The sequence below is a fragment of the Capricornis sumatraensis genome, chromosome 2 (assembly GCF_032405125.1).
Source record: "Capricornis sumatraensis isolate serow.1 chromosome 2, serow.2, whole genome shotgun sequence".
In the NCBI taxonomy this organism is placed as follows: domain Eukaryota; kingdom Metazoa; phylum Chordata; class Mammalia; order Artiodactyla; family Bovidae; genus Capricornis; species Capricornis sumatraensis.
In genome coordinates, this window is record NC_091070.1 from 78117594 (window position 1) to 78136135 (window position 18542).

Consider the following 18542-nt stretch of genomic DNA (forward strand, 5'->3'; position numbering starts at 1 on the left):
CTCAAAAATATACAAGCAACATATGCAACTCAACTCCAGAAAAACAAATTACCCAATCAAAAAATGGGCCAAAGAACTAAATAGACATTTCTCCAAAGAAGACATACAGATGGCTAACAAACACATGAAAAGATGCTCAACATCACTCATTATCAGAGAAATGCAAATCAAGACCACAATGAGCTACCATTTCACACCAGTCAGAATGGCTGTGATCCAAAAGTCTACAAGCAATAAATGCTAGAGAGGGTGTGGAGAAAAGGGAACCCTCTTACACTGTTGGTGGGAATGCAAACTAGTACAGCCACTATGGAGAACAGTGTGGAGATTCCTTTAAAAATTGCAAATAGAGCTGCCTTATGACCCAGCAATCCCACTGCTGGGCATGCACACCAAGGAAACCAGAATGGAAAGAGACACGTGTACCCCAATGTTCATCACAGCACTGTTTCTAATAGCCAGGACATGGAAACAACCTAGATGTCCATCAGCAGATGAATGGATAAGAAAGCTGTGGTACATATACAAAATGGAGTACTACTCAGCCATTAAAAAGAATACATTTGAATCAGTTCTAATGAGATGGATGAAACTGGAGCTGATTATACAGAGTGAAATAAGCCAGAAAGAAAAACGCCAATACATTATACTGACACATATATATGGAATTTAGAAAGATAGTAATTATAACCCTGTATGTGAGACGGCAAAAGTGACACAGATCTATAGAACGGACTTTTGGACTCTGAGGGAGAGGGAGAAGGTGGGATGATTTGGGAGAATGGCATTGAAACATGTATACTATCATGTAAGAAACGAAGCACCAGTCAATGTTCAATACAGGAAACAGGATGCTTGGGGCTGGTGCATGGGGATGATTCAGAAAGATGATATGGGGTGGGAGGTGGAAGGGGGGTTCAGGATTGGGAGCTTGTATACACCCGTGGCAGATTCATGTCAATGTATGGCAAAACCAATACAGTATTGTAAAGTAAATTAAAGTAAAAATAAAAATTATTAAAAGATAAAAAAATTTATTTTAATTGGAGGATAATTACTTTACAATATTGTATTGGTTTTGTGAGGTCTTAGAGGATAATATTGCTAATTTTTAATTATAAATATTCTTGAATCTGGTCCCCTCTTAAGATGGTTTGACAAGAATATTTGCTACTGAGGGCCATCTTATATTTATATATATATATTCATTCAAACTGTTTCCTACGAGGCATGAAGAGATTCCTTTTAGTCCACTAACCAAAGCATTGTCAGGTTCCCTTCTTATCATTTAGCAAATATTTCCTTCACAGCACAAGACCCGGAGATAGGCTATAGCAAATACAATGGTGTGAGTTGGGAAAGGGCAACCTTCTCCAATGGGTGACTATTCTGTCTTGGTTTTACATCCGTCTGTGTAAACTGCGGCAGGGCTCTTGATCTACATGAAGACCAGGAAACTTTTAAAGCATTCCCGAGTGCTGCTCCAGACCCATTGTTCTTTTAGGGTAGGAGTGGGGCCTTCACCAAAATAGCATTCATAGATTTGTCTTCATTTGGGGGTCCAAATCCAACGTGACTGAAAAGCTATCTCAATGATGTGCATTTCAAAGAACTTTGTTAACTCATGGGATTTTCCTTTTCCATTATGTCCTAAACCTGCTACTCCTTCTGTTTCTATATATAAAGTAATTCAGATTCAGATTTACTTTTGACTTTAAAGAAGTTTTGAGATGTCTACCATTTATATAACTGCATGGCAACAGTTAAAAGACATTAAGGATCCTATAGTGAGTTAGAAGGTGGGCCCCAAAAGATACATTCACATCCTAATCTATGGAAACTGTGAATGTGAACTTATTTAACACAGAGACTTTCCAAATGTAATTGGGAAAAGGGTATAAATATCCAATCATACTGGATTATCTTGGTGGGGCCTCAATCCAGTGACAAGTGTCCTTTTAAGACACACACAGGTGAGAAGGCCTTGTGAGGTCTTCTCGATGGAGGACGAGGTTGGAGATATACAGTCACTAGCAAAGGAGGACCTGGAGCCACCAGAAGCCAGAAGAGGCAAGGAAAAATTCTCTCCTCGTTTGGAAGGAGTCTGTTCCTGCTGACACCTTGTTGTCAGACTTCTGACCTCCAGATTGTAGGGAACCAATTCTTGCTTTTTGGAGCCATCACATTTGTGATAATTCGTAATGGTAGAACAAGGGCTACTGGGGCTCACACAGTTCTCCAAAGGTAACATTTCTAAATAGCTACAAGCAACTCCTTATTGTTTACATTCATGGAAGGGCATTTTTAAATTAAAGAGTAATTAATTAAATTACTCTTTGGGACATTTTCATTCAAATTCTCTCATAAGTAAACATACACATTTATTTATCATTCAACAAATGTTTGAGTAACCACTATTTACCAGGTATTACTGGATCAGCAATTTTTGATCCAGTCACAGAGGGGCAGCATCTGCAAACATAGACACTCCCTGGGGAAGATGGGCGGGTAATAAGGTAGTAAGTCTGACTGGCTGTCTCAGATTGTAGTCACTCCTTTCTATTTTCTTACCAAAAGGCAGTATAGACTACATTTCTATGGGTCTGGAAGAAGCTGATACAAGGGAAACCCTTTTAGGAGCAGGCAGATTCAACAACTCTTTCTGAAGAGGAAGAAAAGGGAGATGCTACTGTTAGCACCAGTGTTGATCTTATGGATACAAATATCAGGTGAGTTTGATTCCTCCCAGAAAATTCAGCACAGAGGAATCTTATCTGCAGGAAACTGTAGGAGTGGGATTTTCTGACTGAGAGCCAGATGTTGAGAAATACATAACAACTAAAATGTGGGAGGGAGACAGAGGGAGTTGGCGAGGGAGACATGGAAAGAAGGAGAAAATACACAAGAAGAATGAAAAAGACCATTATAGCTGAGAGAATAAACATCTAATCAGACTTTCTCTGTTACTTCTCATTGCTTTTCTGAACAGAAATGAATGGACAACAGATAAAGCATTTTCCTGAATTCTTGCTTCTGCAAGAAGGGGAGAACTTCACCACATACTGCAATTCCTCAAGCACATTTTACAGCTTACAGTGGTATAAGCAGAGGCCTGGGGGCAGTCCTGTCCTCTTGATGATATTAGCTAAGGCTGGAGAAGTGAAGACGGAGCAGAGACTGACTGGTCGGCTTGGAGAGACCAGACAGCACAGCTCCCTGCACCTCGCTGCTGCCCAGCTCTCAGATGCAGGAACCTACTTCTGTGCAGAGGCACAGTGCTCTGGAAGCACCTGCTGTCTGTCCCCAAACCTCACTGTGGGCTCCAGGGGTCACTCCTCCTCATCTCTCCTCAGAGCAGGGGCCAGAGAAAGCTGAAGTCATGATGTCTATGAAGAAATTGAATTTTAATAAAAAAATAATCCCCAGATTCAGTGTCATTGAAGAATTCTGTCAAACATTGAAGAGGAATTAGCATGAATTATACACAGTTTATTGCAGACAATAGAAAGAAAATAATTCTTCACTCATTTTATGAGGCTAATATTACCCTGATGCCAAAATCAGACAAAGACCATAAAGAACTGAAAACTACAGGGAAATATCTTTTATCTAGAAGATAGACCCAAATTTCTTAAAATATTTTAGCAAGTAAAATTCATTGATATGTAAAATGAGTAATATACCATGAATAAATGTAGTTTCTTTCAAGGGTGCAAAACACTTTAATATTGAAAATCAATGGATAGAATTCACCATATTAGCAGGGTAGAAAAGAAGAATCATATCATCATATTAATCTAGTCAGAAAAAAAGGATTTGCAAAAATTCAGTAGTCAGTTATGATGAAAACTCTAAGAATCACAAGAATAATGGGGAATGTCCTCAATCACTAATGGTATTCTTACTAGTAAAAGACTATAATTTTCTCTAAGAAAGAGAAAAAACCAGAGTGCCCATTCTTGTCACTCTTTCGGTACAGTGCTAGATGTTGGAGCAAGTGCAATAAAGAAGGTAGATGTAACAATCTTATAGAGTTGAAAGAAGAAGTAAAACTGCCACTGTTTGCTGGTAACATGATTATCTATGTAGGAAATACAAAGAATATGGCCCTAAATTTATATTAGGGAAATCCAAATTAAAACCATAAAGAGGTACCACTTTACATATATCATAAGGGCTAGAATTAAAAATACTGACAATACCAAGTTCTGGCAAGGATGCAGAGAAGTTGGATTCCTCATGCATTGCTGGTGGGTGAATGGCCCAGTCATTCGAGAAAACAGTCTAAGAATTTCAAATACACTTAAATATTCATTTGCTGAATTCTTAATACTGGAAATCAACCAGTGATCTTCACTGAATGAACAGATAAATATCCTGTAGTACATTCACACAATGAAATATTATTTATACATCTTTCTCAACTTCAAGAGGGTTATTTTGCAACAAATCATTTTAAGTTGAAACAATAGGAAGTCAAAAGTTCATTAATATGGAAAGGAAATCTAAAAAAGAGTAGAGATAAATATATACATGTAAAACTGATTCACTTTGCTGCACTGCAGAAACTAACATTTTAAGCAACTATACTTCAATAAAAATATATTAAAATTTAAAAAAAGAAAATCCATCTAATATATTTAACCTAGCTTCCCTTAAATGTGACCAATACTTGCATTAGCCTACAGTGGGGGAAAAAATCATCTCACACAGTCTATTTTATACTAAAATGATGAAAATCTTATGCTATGTATTAAATACTGCCCTGAAAGTGAAAATAAGGATGGTTATATGGCTATGAAATGGCTGTAAATGTGTTAGTTGTTTACACTCATGATTTTGAGGCTGGCCAGGAGCTCAGCTCATTCTTGCCACCCAGAATCACCAGGAAACATAATACTGCATGTTGCTAGCCTAGGAAAAGATAAAATTTCAATATTCTAAGTATGGTTTCTACTGAAAGCATATCACTCTCTCACTACTGTAAAGTCAAAAATTCTAAATTGAATTATCATAAGTTGGGGACAGTCTGTAGTGATTAAAAGGAACAGACTATTAAATGCAGTAGTCTAGATGGGTCTCAGGATGTTATACGGAGTAAAAAAATCAATCTCAGAGGCTACATGGTATATGATTACACTTATTGGATTATTATGACGGTATATGTAGTGTGATTCTACTTTTACAACATTCTCAACAAGACAAAATATAAAGATGAAAGGAGATCAGTAGTGACCTGGATTGTAAAGAATTGCAGGCCTCTGGAGGGGGTACAAAGAGGGTTTCTTTAGAGAGATGAAACAACTCTATTTCATGATTTTAATGGTGGTAACAAGAGCCTATACATGTGATAAAGTTTCACAGAGCCATGCATCAAAACCAGGGTGCATATTAAACTGAGGTATCTGATTGCGATCTATATTTAAATAAAATTTTGGCAATATAAATTTCCTGGTTATGTATATGTAAATTATTATATTAGCATATATATTTTAAAATATCAAGCTGCTCTTTAGGCTGCTGCAGGCCTTTGTGGTCTCTTCTGCTTAGTTACAAATAATTGTAAACCAGGACATCAACAGATTTCAGGGATTTTCAAGAGTTGTGGAGATGGGGATGATCTGCAAAGTAGGTTCTTTAGGGTAATGGAATGATTCTGTATCTTAATTTTAGTAGTAGTAACAAGAACCTACAAATGGGATAAATTTCACAGCTGTGCATAAAAAGGTAGATATAAAAATGTGTTGTATATATAATAAAATGATACATATAATATAATGATCTATATAATATATGTATTATCATTCTGCTCCCCAGACTACTCTGGGCATTTGTGGTCTCCCCTGCTTCCTTGTAAATAATTAGAAACCAGGACATCAGCTGCCTGTCACTCAGAGCTGAAATGGGACAGAAGAGTAGATGGTTCAACTGCATATAAACTCTCCTCCCTGCATCACTCATTAATGTTTTCTTTTGACCTTAAATTTTAAGAACTGGCACTGTTTTGGAGACTGTGTCTATACTTCCTTTTCTACTTGCTTATTTGCTTTTGGTTCTTTTAAATTAACTCATTTATTAAGATGATGAAACTAAGTGGAAGACTGAGAGATACATACTTCATGATCATCCACAGTAAAAAACTTCAATCATCAGCCTCTGTGGTCTTGACATACACTAAGTGTCTGAATAGGACTGGAAAAGGTCAGTTTCACTCAGTCCCAAGAAGAGCAATGCCAAACATTGTTCAAACTATTATTCAATTGTGCTCATTTCACATGTAAGTAAGGTTATGCTTAAAATCTTTTAAGCTAGCTTTCAGCAGTGTGTGAACCAAGAACTTCCAGATGTACAGGCTGGATTTCAAAGAAGCAGAGGAACCAGAGATCAAGTTGCTAACATTCATTGGATCATGGAGAAAGCAAAGGAATTCCAGAAAAGCATCTAGTTCTACTTCATTGACTATGCTGAAAACTTTGTGTGGATAACAACAAACTGTGGAACGTTCTTAAAGTGATGAAAATACCAGCCCACCTCACTTGTCTCCTGAGAAACCTGGATGCAGGTCAAGAAGCATTAGAACTGGACATGGAATAACGGACTGGTTCCAAATCGGGAAAGGAGTCTTTCGAGGCTGTACATTGTCAACTTTCTTATTTAACTTATATGCTGAGTACAACATGTGAAACGCCAGACTGGATGAATCACAAGGTGGAATCACGATTGCTGGGAGAAATATCAAAAACCTCAGATATGCAGAAGATACCACTCTAATGGGAGAAAATGAAGAGGAACTGAAAGGGCTTTTTGATGAGTGTGAAAGAGGGGAGTGAAAAAGCTGCCTTGAAACTCAACATTCAAAAATCTAAGATCATGGCATCTGGCCCCATCACTTCATGGTAAATAGAAAGGGGAAAAGTAGAAGCAATGACAGATTTTACTTTCTTGGGCTCCAAAATCCCTATGGACAGTGGCTGCGGCCATGAAATTGAAAGATGCTCGCCCCATGGAAGATAAGATATGACAAACCTGCAGGTGGGCTAGGTCGCTTCAGTTGTGTCCAGCTCTGCATCCCTATGAACCGTAGCCCTCCAGGCTCCTCTGTCCATGAGATTTCCCAGGCAAGAATACTGGAGTGGGTTGCAATGCCCTCCTCCAGGGGATCTTCCTGACCCAAGGATCGAACCCACATCTCTTATGTCTCCTGAATTTGCAGGCAAGTTCTTAACCACTACTGCCAACTAGGAAGCTTAAGATGACATATTAAAAAGCATACACATCACTTTGCTGACAAAGGTCTGTATAGTCAAAGCTATGGTTTTTCCAATAGTCATGTGTGGTGTAAGAGACTATAAATAAGGCTGAAAGCTTGATGTTTTTGAACTGTGGTGTTGGAGAAGACTCTTGAGAATCCCTTGAACTGCAAGGAAGACAAACCAGTCAATCCTAATAGGAATCAACTGTGAATATTCACTGGAAGGACTGATGTTGAAGCTAAAACTCCAATACTTTGGCCACCTGATGTGAAGAGCCAATTCATTGGAAAAGACCTTGATGATGGGAAAGATTGAAGGTGAAGGGAGAGGCAGAGGATGAGATGATTAGAGCATCATTGACTCAATGGACATGAATTAGAGCAACTTTGGGAGTTATTGAAGCACAGTGTGGCCTGGTGTGCTGCAGTCCATGGGGTCACAAAGAGTTGGACACAACTTAGCAACTGAACAACAACAAAGTGTTTGAAACCTGTAGATACCAACTTCTGTAGGAGAGCATTACAGCATTATGTCACAGAAAGATCTGGCATACTTATCTTGAATTTACTTTACAAAGACAAAAGTAATGAGCCACTAACAAGTGAGACTGACACTTTAGACCAATGACAGAAAATGTGACATCAGGACAATTCTAGGACACATGATCTAATAAATACAATTCTACTTGCAGAGGGGACAGGACTGAATATCCTGATCTTCCTCAAAGTCTAATAAATCAGACTTAATTTCAAATTTCAAAAGAATATTTTATTCCTGTTACAATTTCATTCAAAATTTAAAACTGAATAGACTCTGAAAGTCAGATGGACTGATTTTTTTGTCATTTATGGTAAAGTAACTTTATTTATTGAAAAACCTAAATAGAGTCATAGAACTCAATACAAAGACAAAGAGATACAATAATTATTTTGAGTAAAATTTCCATTCACCAAAAAGTCTAAGATCTTCAAGTTTTCTTAAAGAGTCATTAGATTCTGGATGGAGAAAAGTAAGTATAGGCTAAATAAATGACCAGTTAATAGATAACAGAACATTTCATAAGCTATAGTAAATTATATTTTAAATCAGCTGGAAAAACCATTTTGCTGAATAATTATTGATGTATGTCAACTTGCTTAATATTCAGTTCCCCTCAGCTCAAATTTTAATACTGATTGCTTTTTTCATGCCTTCTTTCAGGATCTGCCTAATTTAATGACCAGGGAAAGACAAGCACACAAAGTAAAGGTTTGTGGTGAGCCAGACTTTTTCCCGTGTGTGCACAGACCACGTGGTCTATGAACATGACAACCCCCACTTCCTGTTCCGGGGAGTCACACAGGTTCCGGGTGGTATGTATATGTGCTGCCAGGCACTCAAAGACACTGAACTCTCAGCTTCAGGCAGAACTCAGCACATATGTGCAGGGAAATCCGTGCCTCATGCCGCTCTCCAGTCTGCTCTGGGTGTTCCTGGCCTTCACCTTCTCTGGTAGGGATGCTTGCAAGCATGGGTGCGCATGTTCAGGGTGAAAGGACTGCACACAGGCACGTGGAGCTTCACAGGGACTTGGGGAGGGAAGGAGGATTGGGGAAAAGCAAGCGTCTTAGGATTTCAATTTTTTGTCTTTGGATCCTAAATAACTCCTACACTATTTTATTCATTGCTTCACCTTTGTTTTCTGATTTTTTTCCCACAGGATCTGGTGTGGCCCAGAAAGTTACTCAAGACCAGTCAGATGTATCCAGCCAAGTGGGGCAGTCAGTCACCCTGAATTGTCAGTATGAAACAAGTTGGGGTGCTTACTACCTTTTTTGGTACAAGCAACTTCCCAGTGGACAGATGACTTACCTTATTCAACAGTATTCAGGATACAGCAATGCAAGGAATGGCCGCTACTCTGTAAACTTCCAGAGAGCAGATAAATCCATCAGCCTCATCATTTCATCCTTACAGCTGGAAGATTCTGCAAAGTACTTCTGTGCTCTCCGTGAACTCACAGTGCTTGAAGTAATAGGAAAAGCTGTACAAAAACCCAGAGCTTGATAAGAGAGCCCCCCTGCTGTAGGACCCCAGCTGAAATGCACACAGACCCCAGACAAGAAATGATAGTCCTGTGGTTGTTTAAGTTGTGGTCTGGATCAGAAGATTTAATTCTAGATAAAGGCACTTTCTATGTCATTGGAAACAGGTGTCCAGAGTAACTTTCTACTAATGCATTCTCCTCTTGATTTTCTTTTTCTCCATATAATATACTGAATTGCTTTGCTTTTCCTTTTTTATTTTATTTATAAGTCAACCCATACAGAACATGTGTAAAGTTGTCTAGATTTGAAAACTTGTCCCATAATACTTTAAACTGGCAGTTTTACTTCATCACAAACCTGGGTTTAGCTGTGTGGAGTCACCATCAAAACCATGTCGTTAATCATTTCCTCTTAGACTTTGTGTCAGGGCACAATCAGAAAAGCAGAACCACACGTGATGTGGAATAAAAGATAAGTTATAAGGACTAAATCTCAGGCAATGGCTAGAGCTGGTGGACAAGTCTGTACAAAGCTGTTGTTTTTATATCTGATGTTGAGCCTGAATTCACTTTAAGTGAGCTTAGAGTAACATTTGTAAAGGAAAGTTTGGTGAGGACGAAAGCATGGACAAACTGTGACATATAAAGTCATACTTAACTATGAGGATACTTGGAACCCACAAAGACTTGTCTGTCTCACCTCCTTCAGTCTCACAATACTGGGTGACCTTGAAGAGAAGTGGCTGTCATTTGCCATCATGCTACATGCACACTTGGCCCAAGACAAAGATGAGGAGGACTTCTAATGGGAAGTGGAGGAGTTGTGAATCAACAATAAGATGAGCTAGTTCATCAGCAGCAATGTGTAGAAAAAGCATTTGCCCAAATCCAGTAGTCTACCATGGTGAAAACTCTAAGAAACCCAGGAATAATAATAAACAACAGTCTTAGCATGTTTACTGGTAAAAGACTCTATATTTTTCCCTAAGGAAGGGAACAAAGGGAGAATATCCACTTTAATCACTCTCCTTCAGCACAGTGCTGGTCGTTGTAGCCAGTGCAGTAAAGCAAGTAAATATATAAACAACCTTTTAAGCCAGAAAGGCAGTCAAATTACCACTATTTTCTATCTATGTAGAAAATCCCAAAGAATATACCCTCCAAAACTCCTACAACTAGTAAGTGGATTCAGAAGGTCTCAGGATATACAAGGTAAACACAAAATCAAATGCATTTCTGTATACTAGCAATAAACATGTGGATATCTAAATTAATAATATAACATTGTTTGCAATGGCTCAAGAAAGACCCTAAATCCTTAGGCATAAATCTAAGAAAACATGTACAGAACTTATACACAGAAAGCTACAACACACTGGTACTTCCAAAAAATACAAATAGCCAATTATTCTAGCTATTATCCTAGAAAGACCAACGTTCCACCCCCCATGGAGCTGCATAGGCATCTTTAAAAGTGAAAGTGAAAGTCACTCAGTTGTGCTCAACTCATAGTCCATGGAATTCTCCAGGCCAGAGTACTGGAGTGGGTAGCCTTTCCCTTCTCCAGGGGATCTTCCCAACCCAGGGATTGAACCCAGGTCTCCCACATTGCAGGTGGATTCTTTACCAGCTAAGCCACAGGGGAAGCCCCATGGAGCTGCATAGGCACTTTTAGAGAAAAAAAAAAATGGTGACACATGCATTATGACCTCTTTCTGGACTTGATTCTGTTTATTGACTTTATTTTATCCTCATACCAACAGACCATTCTATCTTAATTACTGGGGCTTCAATACACGTTTTGAAATCTGGAAATGCAAGAGATATTTTCTTTGTCTTATTCAAGGCTTATTCTAGGTTTTTGCACTTCCACATAAGTTGTACAATAGCTTCTACCACAAAAGATTGAGGTAATTTGCTTGGGATTGTGTTGAACTTATGAATTGATTTGGGACAATTGACATCTTAACATATGGAGTCTTTGGATCCATAGCCTCTTTATTTGTGTCCTCTCTAATTTCCTTCGTTAATGTTGAGATTGTTGTGGAGGCTTGCATTGCTGCTGTTGTTTAGTCTCTGTCGTGTCCAGCTCTTCACGACCCCATGGACTGTAGCCCTCCAGGCTCTTCTATCAATGGGACTTTACAGGCAAGAATAATGGAGTGGGTTGCCATTTCCATCTCTAGGGGATCTTCCCAACTGAGGGGTATTTTCTACATGTACAAATGTGTGATGTGTAAATAAAAATAATCCACCTGGTTGGCAGGCAGACTCTTTACCACAGAGCCACCTGGGAAGCAAGGCTACTTGCTATAGATATAACAATTTTATCTTTTATTTCATATAACTTTTTTACCTTTAATTGATCTAAATACCCAGCATCAAATCCAGAGCTAGGGTTAACTGGGTTAAGAAAAATGTGAATAGAGGGAATTAATTATGGTCTGAAATGGCCAGAACAGAGCTAGATACCTGTCAATATGAGAACAGATTTAGTTCAACAGCCAAATAGACGGTACCAACATCTTGTTTGGGGTTTTGAAAACACTATTTCATTGAGCAGCCTTAGGAAATGGTCTTTCCTGATATCAGTGTCTGTAGGCGGCAAGGACTGGTCACCACTGAGTACCAGGCCATGATTTATGTTAGTTACCCCAGACCTCAGAAGTAAGGACATTTCTCATCACCCTAAAATGATCTGTGATTTTTTTCTCCCAAATCAAAACTATTCTAGAGTTACTGAAGAGGAATCAAGAAGAGGACTTGCCTACCTTAAATTAGTTCCCAAGCATCTGATAAATGACGTTTTAATTGCATTTTCTACTGCTTTTGCTAGAATCTAGAAATAAAATTAATTTTTGTGTTTGGTGACTGTATCAATTCACTAATATGTTCTAGTTCTTACAGTTTGTTTAGAGGTATTTGTATTTTGTACATGTATAAACTTATGATCTGTAAATTAAAGTAGTTTTGCTTCTCCTTTTCAAACTTAATACATCTTATTTCCTTTCCTGGTTTGATCTCATGCCCTCCATTAGGACAGTGAATAGAAGTAGTGATAGTCTACCTGTCTTGTTTGTGATCCTATAGGGAATAATATTGACTTTGATATTTTCAATGATACCCTTTATTAGATTTGGGAATTTCTCTTTTATTTTTGGATTGTTAGGAGTATTCATCATACTCCCATAACTCCCATCATACATACATACAAAAGAGACGTTAGCCTTTCAGCACATTCTCTTGATTATTTGAAAGTAAATTAAGTACATAATTTAGGTTTTCATCAAGCAAAGGAAGATAACCTCACCTCATATGGTCAAGATATAATCTTCTAAAATGAAAAATTCTGAAAAGAGGCAATAGGCTAGAAAATTTATTTTTAGATTCTTCATATATTTTTGGTTTTCAGTATTATTTAAAATGACACTTTGAAGTGTTTTGTACCATATTCTAAAAAATAAAGTCAAAGAAACCAACAAACAAAATGTTCATGCTAGTTTTCTTCTGCCTTTTGCTAATATAATAATATATTCTTACATAGCTTAAATGAATTCATTTTCATTTGTTCCTATATTTTCAGTAGTAGTGGGTGTTGACTTGTGTGTGCATGTGATCCGCCAAAGAGAGACTCCCAAAGATTATTTGTATTTATTTGTTAAATGAATGAAGCGTGATTACCATGATATTTATTTCCATATCATTAGTTAAATTTTCCTCCATCCTAGAGTTGGGATGTTTGTTATCTGTTCTTGAATTTGTCCACAAATAAAACCCTCTATTTATGCTGTTGGAGTCTTTTGTTTAATTTGACTTCCAAAGGATTGAAAGATGGCTTTTAGAATAACTTCAAGAGTTGCTCAGCATAATTTCTTTCACTAAGTTCATGAATAATAACTCAGCTACTCATTCAGAAAACAGATAACTCTTGAGTACTTCATATGTAGCAACCTCTCTTTATAAACATTCAGTTCAGGGCAGTTCAGTTGCTAAGTCGTGTCTGAATCTTTGTGACCCCACGAATTGCAGCACAGGCCTCCCTGTATATCACCATCTCCTGGAGTTCACTCAAACTCACGTCCATAGCGTTGATGATGCCATCCAGCCATCTCAACCTCTGTCGTCCCCTTTTCCTCCTGCCCCCAATCCCTCCCAGCATCAGAGTCTTTTCCAATGAGTCAACACTTCGCATGAGGTGGCCACAGTACTGGAGTTTCAGCTTTAGCATCATTCCTTCCAAAGAAATCCCAGGGCTGATCTCCTTCAGAATGGACTAGTTGGATCTCCTTGCAGTCCAAGGGACTCTCAAGAGTCTTCTCCAACACCACAGTTCAAAAGCATCAATTCTATGGTGCTCAGCTTTCTTCACAGTCCAACTCTCACATCCATACATGACTACTGGGAAAACCATAGCCTTGACTAGACGGACCTTAGTTGGCAAAGTAATGTCTCTGCTTTTCAATATGCTATCTAGGTTGGTCATAACTTTCCTTCCAAGCAGTAAACATCTTTTAATTTCATGGCTGCAATCACCATCTGCAGTGATACTGGAGGCCAAAAAAATAAAGTCTGACAATGTTTCCACTGTTTCCCCATCTATTTCCCATGAAGTGATGGGACCAGATGCCATGATCTTCATTTTCTGAATGTTGAGCTTTAAGCCAACTTTTTCACTCTCCTCTTTCATTCTCATCAAGAGGTTTTTTAGCTCCTCTTCACTTTCTGCCATAAGGGTGGTCTCATCCGTATATCTGAGGTTATTGATATTTCTCCCAGCAATCTTGATTCTAGCTTGTGTTTCTTCCAGCCCAGCGTTTCTCATGATGTACTATGCATAGAAGTTAAATAAGCAGGGTGACAATATACAGGCTTGATGTACTCCTTTTCCTATTTGGAATCAGCCTGTTGTTCCATGTCCAGTTCTAACTGTTGCTTTCTCACCCACATATAGGTTTCTCAAGAGGCAGGTCAGGTAGTCTGGTATTCCCATCTCTTGAAGAATTTTCCACAGTTTATTGTGATCCACACAGTCAAAGCCTTTGGCATAGTCAATAAAGCAGAAATAGATGTTTTTATGGAACTCTCTTGCTTTTTCCATGACCCAGCGGATGTTGGCAATTTGATCTCTGGTTCCTCTGCCTTTTCTAAAACCAGCTTGACCATCTGGAAGTTCTCGGTTCACATACTGCTGAAGCCTGGCTTGGAGAACTTTGAGCATGACTTTGCTAGCATGTGAGATGAGTGCAATTGTGTGGTAGTTTGAGCATTCTTTGGCATTGCCTTTCTTTGGAATTGGAATGAAAACTGACCTTTTCCAGTCCTGTGGCCACTGCTGAGTTTTCCAAATTTGTTGGCATATTGAGTGCAGCACTTTCACAGCATCATCTTCCAGGATTTGAAAGAGTTCAACTGGAATTCCATCACCTCCACTAGCTTTGTTTGTAGTGATGCTTTCTAAGGCCCATTTGACTTCACATTCCAGGATGTCTGGCTCTAGGTGAGTGATCACACCATCGTGATTATCTTTGTTTATCTTATAAACATTGAATAACCTTAAAAATATGGGAAGGTTAAGGACAAAAGGAAAACTACAAAGAAGCTGACAACTGAGGATCATAATGGGGGTGTGACAAAATAAAGGAGCCAAAAATAATTAAAATCTTCTGTGGAGCGTATAGAACACAGAAAACACAGCCGAGTACAGAGGCAGTGCAACTGCGATGGGTGTCTTCTCAGTCACGTCCAGCTCTTGGGACACCATGGACTGTAGCCCACCAGGCTCCTCTGTCCATGGATTTACCCAGGCAAGAATACTGGAGTGGGGAGCCATTTCCTTTACCAGAGGATATTCCTAATCCAGGAATCGAACCCTCATTGCCTGCATTGCAGGTGGATTCTTTACCGGATGAGCCACCAGGGATATTTGCCTTTCAATATGAGGAAATTTTCAAAAGGTTGACTTCTGGTGGGAATTTAGCTCTGCAGTTTAATTATTCAGTCTCAAGAGGGGGCTGCTTCATTTGGAAACAGTGGTCCTTTCTGGCTATAAAGGAAAGGAAACAAGTTTTCCATCGATGTTCCACAGAAAAGTGAAGAAAAATGAGATTTTTATTGTCTTTAGATAAACTGATTTTATAATCCTTTGTTGAGTGCATGTGGTCAAGGATTCAGGGAATCACAGCCTTATAGCCTTAACCTTTTCCATGTACCTCCCTAAACACTGCTTTCCCGTTTCCCACCCCTGTTAACTCTTCCCTTCCCGATTCCTTACGCTCTTTTCTCTTCACTCCTCTTTTTCTGCCAGGATCACCCACCTCCACCCTTGTCCTCCCCACATAGTTTGCTTTCCCTTCTGTCTTTTCTCTCTGTCTCAGCATCCTTGGTGTCTCTCTGTCTCAGCATCTTTGGTGCAGAGCACCTACAAACACGGGCACAGAGGGCATAAGGATGAAGGACCATTGTTCAAGGAGGATGAGGAAAATACCATCCGTGTCATCAGTTACTATATGAAGAACCGATGCATTGAGAAATGTCTTCCTAGATGGAGACAGATGCATGATTCCAAGGACCTTTTCAGGACGCTGAGCTCCAATGTCCAAGCTCAAGATGTTTAGCTTTTGTCTCAATGTTACTAATATCTCCTGTCCCTCAGAACAACCACAGCCTACTTTGAAATCTCACATACATTTACTAGGACATGGATGGGAATTTTCATCTCTGTACAATATAGAGCTCAGTAAAGCTTTTTGGGATTAAACAATGTTTTCCACAAGCTTCACGAAGCATCAGAAAATTTCTTTGAAGAAAAATGATAGAACACAGGTTCTGGATAGACACACCATTGTGACTGGTGTACCTTTTCCAGAGCCAGACTTTAAACTTCACAAGAATATCAGTCAGTACCCTGTGAGTTGGGGCTGTCTCGCCTTCTTTGCCGGATGTGACTAAAACAGGGCAGGAAGACCTAGACAGGAAACTGCTTGATCATTGGCTGACAGATCCTGGCAACAACACACTGCAATGGGTACCTGTACTGGTTGTAAGTCTCTAAGAGCAGCAGTTGTTTCTATTCTCTGGAAACAAGCCTAGGAGCAGACACAAGTGTGAGCTCTGAGCCCACAGTCCTGGTTTGTCCTTGAAGTATGAGGCTGGTGATTGGAGTAATTGTTTTTCTGACCTTGGGTAAGTGTTCTACGTCTACAAGGGATGACTTTGAGGGCAAGGAATCATAAGGGTCATTTGCTCTCTACTCCTCTCCCTGTGTTTTATTCAGCATTGTAGCAATGGGATTGAGAACAGCTCTATGCATTTGCTAGGGAGTACAAACTTCCATATGACAGGTTAATTCATAGCCATGATCCAGAAGAGACCTTAGCAGTAAGCAGGTTGGAAGAAATCTCTGGGGTTATTGAGCCAAGGACCCCGGGATAAACCCTATAGACTTCTCAGATTCTTGCCATGTGTCTTTGGTCTCTGTATAATAAACACCAATAATATTTCTCAGGACATAGATAAAAACACTGGAGTAGCGGGTAGGTCCAGACAGTTTGGGGATTGTTGTGCCCTTGATCCATGGAATTACACTGATTTGTTGTCAGGGGATAATTTTATTTTCTTGACCCTTTAGGGAATGTGATTGATGCTAAGACCACACAGCCCAGCTCCATGGATTGTGCTGAAGGAGAGGATGTAACCCTGACTTGTAACCACTCTACCATCAGTGGAAATGTCTATATACATTGGTATCGGCAAAATCCCAATCAGAGCCCACAGTATGTCATTCATGGCTTACGAGGCACAGGGAACAGCAGCACGGCCTCTCTGCACATAGCTCCAGACAGAAAGTCCAGCACCTTGGTCCTGCCCCAGGTCACCCTGAGAGACGCCGCTGTGTACTACTGCATCGTGAGAGAGGCACACTGGGACAGACGGGGCTGCTCCTGTGCAGCATCTCTGGTGGGAAGATGGTGGGGGGGGGGATATAGTTGGGGGAGCAGTCACAAGAGCAAATCTAGAGTCATCTGGAAGGAGAGTCAGAAGAGCAGTAAGACATGAGGTAAATGAAGGGAAGGGAAATGGAAGAAGATGGATAAAGAAAAGAAGAGAAAGGGGACAGGGAAGAAGTGCTCCATTGGTTAATGTGGCTATGAATGATAAGGAAATTAAGAATCATTATTTTAACACAGGAATAAAGTGAAGAGGTATTAATAATTTGTCATGACTCCTCCTTGTGTCAATAAAATGCTGGTTTCACTGTGTTAAAGATGAAAAGACAAGGAAAACACAAATAATTCTCCTGTTCCAAAGGCTTCTTTCATTTGGACCCAGGACAAATCCATGCTCAGAAACGCTTATTATTAGAGTTGTTTCACTTGCAGATTGATCTTACTCAGAGGAAAATCTGAAGTGTTATTTTGTTACTACTCTAGAACACACATTTGTGATAAAAAAAATTTTTAAGGAAACAAAAGTTAAGTGAATATTTAAAATCTGTCTAGAAGTTCTGCCTCTATAAGGAGTTTTCATCATTTTTTATATTCTCTAAGCAGCACATAGGTCCATCTCATCATAAAACCTTCAGGCAGAGCAAAGTGAAGGCTCATAGCTGTATCTCCTTTATTCCACCAAATGAAGGAGATTCCTCCCACTGCCCTTTTCTGACAGTTTAATGTATGTCATATCAGCCTGCTTATTTCAGTTACATATATTTTTTCACAGTTCCCCAGGTGAAAGGTTTCCCTGATGAAAGGCTTTCCCTTGATGAAAATGAAAGAGGAGAGTGGAAAAGTTGGCTTAAAACTCATCATTCAAAAAACTAAGATCGTGGCATCCAACCCCATCACTTCATGGCAAATAAATGGGGAAACAATGAAACAGTGAGAGACTTTATTTTGGGTGGCTCAAAAATCACTGCAAATGGTGACTGAAGTCATGAAATTAAAAGATGCTTGCTCCTTGGAAGAAAAGCTATGACCAACTTAGATAGCATATTAAAAAGCAGTGACATTACTTTGTCAACAAAGGTCCATCTAGTCAAAGCTATGGTTTTTCCAGTAGTAATGTATGGGTATGAGAGTTGGACTATAAAGAAAGCTGAGTGCAGAAGAATTAATGCTTTTGAACTGTGGTGTTGGAGAAGACTTTTGAGAGTCCTTTGGACTGCAAGGAAATCAAACTAGTCCATCCTAAAGGAAATCAGTCCTGAATATTCATTGGAAGGATTGATGCCGAAGCTGAAGCTCCAGTACTTTGGCCACCTGATG

At 39.2% G+C, this 18542-nt stretch overlaps 1 protein-coding gene across 1 annotated transcript in view; it reads left to right on the forward strand.

The window, feature by feature from the left end:
• Window positions 1–8680: 8680 nt before the first annotated feature.
• LOC138073034 (T cell receptor alpha chain MC.7.G5-like) overlaps window positions 8681–18542 on the forward strand; it is a 570790-nt gene continuing 560928 nt past the window's right edge. The window contains exons 1-2 of the mRNA XM_068964442.1: window positions 8681–8744; window positions 8953–9243. Of these exons, the coding sequence (XP_068820543.1) occupies window positions 8696–8744; window positions 8953–9243 (340 nt within the window). The 5' untranslated portion in view covers window positions 8681–8695. The remainder of the gene's footprint in view (window positions 8745–8952; window positions 9244–18542) is intronic.